At 43.5% G+C, this 8,668-nt stretch overlaps 1 protein-coding gene across 2 annotated transcripts; it reads right to left on the reverse strand.

Moving 5' to 3' along the window:
- Window positions 1-675: 675 nt before the first annotated feature.
- Window positions 676-4,887, reverse strand: GPX8 (glutathione peroxidase 8 (putative)). 2 transcript variants are annotated; one of them, XM_084801814.1, is made up of 3 exons: window positions 4,393-4,851; window positions 3,551-3,812; window positions 676-1,285 (listed from the first exon to the last, which is right to left on the reverse strand). In XM_084801814.1, exons 1-3 carry the CDS (start codon window positions 4,594-4,596, stop codon window positions 1,122-1,124), a joined length of 630 nt encoding a protein of 209 aa, XP_084657940.1. In that variant the 5' UTR covers window positions 4,597-4,851; the 3' UTR covers window positions 676-1,121. The 2 variants fall into 2 exon arrangements, with proteins under 2 accessions (XP_084657940.1, XP_084657941.1); XM_084801815.1 differs by lacking the exon at window positions 3,551-3,812 and having other exon boundaries at window positions 4,393-4,887.
- Between the last annotated feature and the right edge of the window lie 3,781 nt (window positions 4,888-8,668).

Below are 8,668 nucleotides of genomic sequence, written 5' to 3' on the forward strand. Positions count from 1 at the left end.
TTGGTCCAGAGAGCTCACTAAACACACCGGTAGCCCTGTGCTTGGAAATACAGTGGGAAGCAGAAGGGTCCAACGATTCAATGGTTGCAATGACTCCCTTTGCATTAGAGTTTTGACTATCTGAAGGTGGTATTTATGGCTTTGAGTTTTACAATGACACAGAATTGAATTCTCCCAAAATGGGTAATTTAGTCTATTAGCAAGCAGCCAAAATCGACCTGTAAGAAATCCAGTGAAATGAACACACACTCAGGCCCCCTTTCCTATACTTGGCAGTTTTTATTCAAAATTAAAGGCTAACCTCAATGCTGACTATGCTGCTTATATAATTTAAGTGGATCCTAGTAGAATCACATGAAGGGGCTGAAAATGACATTTTAAAATGACTTACAAGTGACAACTTGGCCAGATTCAATAAAACATTAACCTATATTAAAGAAGCACTAAATAAAAACCTGTATGTGAAACAAATGCACCCAGTGATTTGGAAGTCTGCACTTGCAGATGTGGTGGCATACGTCTGGAATCCCAGCACACAGGAGGCAGAGGCAGGTGGATCTGAGTTCCAGGCCAGCCTGGTCTACAAAGTGAGTTCCAGGCCATCCAGGAACTCACAGGCTACCCAGAGAAACCCTGTCTCAAACAAACGAACAAAAACAAAAAACCTGGAAAATGTAATTTTGCAACATATTTTATATTTTATTACATCTTTGTAGCCACTTACACTTAGTTACCCCACAAATGTCACCCACAGTGCTCCTCATCCCACACAGTGACCTCGGGCATTGGTTTTCCCGTAAGGTTAATAAGCCTAGACACAGTAAAGCCGACAGCAGGACTGAAGTGCGTTGGTGACGGGGCAGTCTAGATTTTTCCTCCTGGTCAGATGAGGTAATATAGTTCGTCGTGATTCTTTGACTAACGCCTGCCCACCCCTGCCGCCACTCCCTTTCTTTCCTCTTTGGGTAACATTGCTATCTTGAGGACAGCCATTACAACTGAGTAGTAAAATAGCCTTAAAAACACCTTTTAGTACCATATTTGTCAGAATCTAAGAGGAGGCAGAGTCTTCCAGGGTCACTCTTGTGTCCTGATTGTACTGGACGGACCCCACAGTGTTTTCACAGGTCCTCTTTCTTTTTAAGGATGATTTCCCCAATCATTTGTGATACATGAGGTCTGATGGCTTCAAGGGGCTCTTCCGGCCTCCAGAACTTCACAACTTTTCCCTCAGGGTTGACCAGATACTTCCAAAAGTTCCACCTTGGTTCCTTCTTGGAAGAATCTAAAACATTCAGAACATATTTTCATGAGCATGGTTTTATTCTTTGTTAGGCTTTCATTTTATTAGCATCTGCACTAAGTCACTATTAGAGTCAGATTCCAGGAGAGTGACTAAGAACAGGCTAAAACACCCCACGAAAGCAGAGCGCAAGGGTTCTGTAACCGATCTCCAGTACGCTTGACTTCATAGATGGCTGTCCTGACCTAGAGGCAGAGCATAAATCCCAGTTGCATATTTTAGAATTGTGGGTCTAGTTTTTTTTCTCTTTGTTTGCTATGTTGCATAGGCTGCACTTGAACCCCTGACCCCTCTGACTCAGTCTCTTGGATGCTGGCACTAACAGGTGAGTGCTATCGGGTCCAGCAAGTCCAAATGAGTTTAATATTTAGTTCTTAACATTTGTGCAGCCTAAGCTGGCCTTAAATTCACTACATAGCTCGGGCTAACTCTGAACTCACTATGTAGCCAAAGCTAACCTTGAACTCTTGACCCTTCAAGCCTTCATCTTCCCAGTCCTGGGATTACAGGTGTTTGCCACCATGTCAGTCTGTCCTCAACATTTTAAAAATATAAAAGGTTCTAAAGTTCCTTGGTATTAGAAACATCTGAATTGATTTTTTATATTTAATGTTTCAAATATTGTTATGAATTATATAGCTGAAAATGGCAAGGAAGTTGAAAGGATCACATTGAGAAATTATGACTTTTTTGATAAAATCTTAATTTATGTAAGAGGTATAGATTTTTTTCCCATTTGTATAATCCAAGATCTATGTCTCTAATATTGGTGACTATGAGAAAAAGATATAACTAGGGGTTGGAGAGATAGTTCAGCGGCTAAGAGTGTGCACTGAGCTTGCAGAGGTCTGGGTTTCGACCCTCAGCATCCCTATGGTCGCTCACAACTGTCTGCGACTTCAGTTTCAGGTGCTCAGCTGCTTTCTTCCGGCTTCCCTGCGCACCAGGTACACATGTACAAATACATGCGTGTAGGCAAAACACTTAGACATAAAAATAAAAATAGCTCTTAAAAAAGATGCAGCTGAAACAATCAAGTTCTTACTCCGTGTGTGGTCAAGTGTGTTCAGTGTTCCTAGCAACCCCAGAGGCGTGGGTACCACTAACTTCAGCTGGAGGGTCCAGGAAGCAATATTGAACCAAGCCACTGTCTTCAACATTCTACCTGTGAGCAAAATGGAGGCAGGAACTTGAGACTGTGTAGCCAGTCAGTGATAGAGGTGGAGTTGGTGTCTCCTTCCAGAGTCTGTAGACTTTGCTTTAGGCTCTCCTGCCCTCCCTGTCCGTGAAACCTCCTCACACACTCTTAGTTGCTTTTTTAGTTAAGTGAGGTGAGTTGGGTTCCACAGATTTCCTCCCTCCTCCCAATAAAAGCTGAAGAGCTGTAGTGTTTGACTGAGTTCTTGTTAGATTTTATTTGGATGCTTAGCTCAAGGAAGGGGTCCTGTTCTGCCTTTTCCCCCATACAGCCCAGAAATAAAAGCCACAGGGTTCCTGTGTATTGTGTTACAAGTGCTTTGGCATGCTTTACACAGATGACCATGGCCAGCTTAATTACAGAGGAACCCTCACATGACTGAGAGTTCTGAAAATAGGGGTTTGAACTTCAGTAAAACTGAAGGTAAGCCTTGAGAATAATGCCGCAAATAAAAAAGTCACCATAAAACTAAACATAAAGGGTTTTTTTGTTTGTTTGTTTTTTCGAGACAGGGTTTCTCTGTGTAGCCTTGGCTGTCCTTGACTCACTTTGTAGACCAGGCTGGGCTCAAACTCATAGCAATCCACCTGCCTCTGTCTCCCGAGTGCTGGGATTAAAAGCGTGCGCTGCGCCTGGCATAAAGGTTTAGCCGGTAAATGATGCTCTGGCACAGATGCTCATGGAATGTGAAGCTTCCATAAGCGGCCAGGATGCTGCCCCAAAGGCGCCTTAGATGATGAGAGAGCTGAAGTACTTGGGGAAAGCAGCGTGGCCACCCTTCAACTACAGCCTTCAACACAATGCTCATAGGAATAACAGCACATCAAAGTAGAATTGTTTACTATCTAAGAAGTCAAAACAAGATTTCAGGGGTGTGAAACTTCCAGAAAGTTGCAAAGGGTGGGGTTCTGCATCTTTGACAGTTTTATGAAATTTTCCCAGTAAAATATTTTAAACAAAACAGGAACTATGGTCCTGATATATCTATATCTCTTTATCGTCATCATTTATATGTCACGTATGAAATGAGAGGCAGAGTAGATATTTACCAACAACAAATCTAAACGCTGGTTCTGCTTCCGGCCCTAAAATCTTAATCTTGTGGAAGATGGGGAATGTGACTCCGTAGGTTTTTCTTGCAAAAGATTCTACCTCCTTGCTGGACTTGGGCTCCGAGTCTCCAAACTGATTGCATGGAAAAGCCAGGACGTTGAAGTGGTAAGGCCCAAATTCCTTTTGCAGCTCCTTGAGTGTCAAGTAACTTTTGTCTGTGAACCGGCAGTCACTAGCCACGTTTACAACTAGGGAAGCCTCTCGGAAAAAGAAAGAAAGTAAAAAAAAACCCACCGGAAAGAGAAGCACAGATTAAAAAAAAAAATCTTTCAAGCAGTTAAAATCCTAAATCATTTTGGGAGAATATAACCTCTGATAGATTCCTTATTTTTAGACACATGCAACTTTATTGAAAAGCGTAACCTACTTTGTAGACTCGAAAAAGAAAACAGCAAACAAACAAAAAAACCAAACCCAAAACCAAACTAAACAACAACAACAAAAAACCCCCCAGAAAAGCATAACCCAGATGAATGGGTGAAAACTCTGACAGTTCCAGTTAGATTAATTAACTAACACTCCTATTAGCGGGGCTCATCCTAGCCACACTGCATCTTCCCGATAACACATCATCAAGAAGAGAAGGCAGCTTTCGAGAAAAGCAGTCGCTTTATGGATTGGAAGTTAAAAGCTCTCAGAATTGTGACAACTAAAAGCACATTTAACGACATTACTTTGAAAACTACATTCCAACTCAACGGCTGTAACGAACCCTACTCTACAGCGAGACTAAGTATCAAGGCCGAGGAACCACAGAAAGAAAAATCCACAGACTTACTTTGCCTTTGAACTTTTCCAGAGACACCACCCTTCCTTTGGCATCCTTCACTTCAAAGGAATAGAAGCTGTTGATTCTCGGTTTCAGGAATTTTAATTGCAGGAGGAAAAGCATCACCGTGCACAGAAGCATAGACAGCAGAATTGCAAATATCTTTGCTTTGGACCCGGAACATTTTAGTGGGTAGGCAGCGAGAGGCTCCATCTTGGATGGTTTCCGGGCCTCTCAGCAGGCGGGACTTCAACGAGGGGTTGAAACTTGAAACCGCGGAGTTTCAGGGAACCGGAAGGGCTTACAGTCCGTTTGGCTGCTAAATAACTGGAGGACCCTTCCCAGAAGAATCCAATGAAGTCAGAAACGTGACAAAATGTCAACATATTTGCAATGTGGCTACAACTTATCTTTTTTTTTTTTTTGGCCAGGAAAACTGGTATCGTTTCAGCGAACCCTTAACACGCCCCTGTCTAAGACAACGCTTCACCAGCAGGTGGTGATCTTGTCACTTGGAAATGAAGGCTCATCGCCCTGCTTGGCTTCCTGTGTGTTCACTGAGCAACGGATTGGGTGTTGAGGACTGAGTAACACCCAGGAGCAGAGTGTAGATTAATGTGGTCTGTTAATATGATGTGTGACCACAAATAATTTCAAATTTTATGTATTTATTGACCCTAGTACATGAATATGAAGACTTTATAATAGAGCTGAAAAGGCCATTCTACTTACTCTGACTTCATCTAGTGAAGGCAAACAGATGCCAGGAGAACACAGCAAAACCAGAAAGCCATAGAGGCACAACACCCCTCTTCTGTCAGGAACTCTAGCAGCTTCATAGTTTTTTCCATCATCAATGGCAAGGTATATACTTGACAACATAACCAAACACACACGCACTCACACACTCACATTCACATCCACAGGTACACACACAGACATGCACACATAGGCACACATATGCAGTCACACACATGCACAGACACACACACACACAGGTACACAGACATGCAGGCATACACACACAGGTACACATATGTATGAACATGCAGGCACACACATACCCCCACATACACACATATAACTCCACACACTACACATACACACACACACACACACACACACACACACACACACACACACACACACCACTGAGAAGTTTCATGAAATAATTCTTTGAATTACTCTATAATGCTGCCCGTTGCACTTTTGAGCCAACTTGGTTCTGATCTATGATTTTTATGACTCACCAATGGTCTGTCTGCCTTACAGATGGAAAAATAATACTGGGCCATCACCTTTTTACAGGTAAATAGCAGAATTCAGTCACAAACCTGAGACAAACCGTGTAAACCCACGCCTGTGCAAATGCACTCACTAATAGCTGTATATTTCATCTTCCCTTTTCTCTTCGGCTACAGCTTGCTCCCCGAGGCCTCTGATGACCATAGATTAGGGATGGAAACTGGAGGCAATGAACGTTACATGCTCCTCAGTGCCCTAGGAGCTGCCCTGTTTACCACACAGGAAATTCTGAACGAAGAGGCCATCCATTCAGGGCCAGTGTGTGTTTCTAGGAAGTCAAGAGCGAGCTGAGATGCTGAGTGCACTCCTGGGGCTTTAGAGAGCCTGCAGTGTGTGCGTGTGCGTGCGTGTGCGTGCGTGTGAGTGTGTGTGCATGTGCACACATGTGTTTATAGTTGAGCAAAACCTGTAGTTTAGGCTTAACCTTACGCAAAACCAACAAGAGAAGCCACTTACTCCTTCTCCATTGCCTGGTAAGAGCAGATCCAGCAGAGCTGGGCATGGTGGTGCGTGCTGGTAATGGTGGCAGTGGAGGACCACAGTTTTGCTTCCAGTTTGGATTACAGAGAAAGCCTATCTCAAAAATAAAAACAAGAAAACAAAACAAAACAAAAAACTCTGAAAGCAAACCAATCACCACCACCACTGCTGCCATCGCCACCATCACCACCAATACCACCACCACCATCACCATCACCACCACCACCACCGCCACCACCACCATCACCACCACCACCATCACCACCACCACCACCACCACCACCACCACCACCTCCCAAAAAAGAATGGAAACAATAGAAAAAAATGGTCATGTAGAAAATATTTTATTCTAAACATATTACCAGTAAAAAAATCAAAACTGCCCAGAAACCCATCAGTTCCTAAGTGTCATAGTTTTACTCCACTATAGTCTGGTTGAGTTGTTCAAAGGCCCCGTTTGTCATCATGTCCCTGCATTCCTTTGTGACTCCGACCCTCTGGCCTTGCTCTCCAGGTGGGACCCTGGACCTGCTGCATCACCTTCATCTAGTCCATCCAAGACCTCCTGACTTAGGGTCTTCATTTTTTTTATAGTGTCTCCTCATGATGCATGCACACCAAAGGGCAGGCCCTTCATACTGGAACCTTCTGTGGTTCCAGGAAGGATGCATGCCATGTATCTGCAAGTACACTGGAGACTTTATCCAGTTCACCAGGCAATCCATGTAAATGTCTGGGGAAGTTGGGTTTTAAAGTTAACCCATAGGAGAACTGGTAAAACTTGAAAATTTGAACCATGAAGTTTAACCCCTTTGAGATAGGGAGCCAAGTGGCTGCCTCTGCAAGGGGTGTTGTGACCACGCCTCAGACAAGGTCTTTTTATATAGGGTGATACTATTTTGAGAAAATAATTGGTCTAGTTTCTTTTTATGGAGATTCACCAAGTGATCCTGAGTGGAATGGGTTTGAAAGGCCAGAATCATGCTGTTTAAACATGTAAGCAGTCACTGTACAAGCCATCATGCCAAACAAGCAAGCAACCGCTGAGGTCTGAGGCACATGTTAGTCTGATCTGAAAATTTATTGTAGATTAACACTTTAAATTTTTATTTAGTTAAATTTTTATATCTACCATCTATCTATCATCTATGTATCTTGTATGTATGTATGTATGTATATGTGTGCCTGAGTAACACTGTGTGTATATAGAGGTCACATGATAACTTGTAGAAGTTGATTCTCTCTTTCTACCACGTGGGTCCTGGGAATTAACTCAAAGATGAACTTAGAGTCAGTGTGTTAACTTAATGGTCCTTGGGGTTTAGGAGGGTCAAACACCGAGAGCACTTCATATACATTTCTAGGCAGACTCCTAATAAAGCATTCGCCACAGTCCAGCCGACTCTCGCCCTGGACAGTGTGTGATGAACACAGGGTTGGCAGGCTCTCTCTGAGCGTGAGCTAATATCATCTCTCAGCCACTGGGGATTTGTCGCTACTGAATACGTGTTCTGCTTATACCAGACTATTCCCAGACAGCACGTATTTCCCACGATGCATTTCTTTGCAGAGGGAATAATAGCCCAGAAAACTCACCAGCGTTTTTTTCAACAGTCTGGGGAAGGTTTTCTAAGTGAGAGGAAGGGTAACTGAGATGTCTGACAAAGCTGTGGAAGCTACCCAGTCAGCATGGTATCAAGTGGTTATTTGGTCAGTCTTTGCACAGGATGTGAGGAAAGTGCACGTGAAGAAGCCAGGGGTGGATAATCCAAAAATCAATTCCAAGGTTACAAGGGCACACAGAAATCACAAATAGAAGGCAGCAAGGAGTTTGGCCCTAAGCTATATTTTATAGATAAAATAACTTTTGCTAATGAGTTTTGTCTGCTCTTCCCTCCCTCCCTCCCTCCCTCCCTCCCTCCCTCCCTCCCTCTCTCTCTCTCTCTCTCTCTCTCTCTCTCTCTCTCTCACACACACACACACACACACACAGAAGCACACTCACACAAATAGGAAGGAATGTGTGTTAACTCAGCTAAGATCAAAGAACCAGTGACTGCAGAAACAAGAACACAGTTTAACACTTTCGGCTTCGTAACCAGAAGTCCTCCATCTGCATGACGCCGTTTCTTCACAACAGTTAAGACATGTTTGTTTAGAAGACAATATAAGAGGCAGTCTGGTGGAGGGGTTTTATTCTCCAGGAGACCTTTAGCTTCCTAAGGAGATCTTTATAAGACGTTCTAAGGGCAGAAAGAAAGAGCCTGGGAGTGTAGAAAAACAAGAAAGCATGTCCTCGTGCCTTGAAATCACCAGGAAGGAGTTGCAGGAAGTCTAAAGAGCGGAAAGATAGTGCGAGAGTCCTCATGAATGCAGCGTCTCCAAACGTGAGAAGGGTCCCGAGGGAATGATGAAGGTTAAGGATGCTTAGCTCCCCCGTAGCAGGCATGGGCGATTGGGAACAATGGACACTTCTGATTAGAAAATGAGCAGGATAATT

The sequence above is a fragment of the Acomys minous genome (assembly GCF_964271855.1).
Source record: "Acomys minous genome assembly, chromosome: 11".
NCBI lineage: Eukaryota > Metazoa > Chordata > Mammalia > Rodentia > Muridae > Acomys > Acomys minous.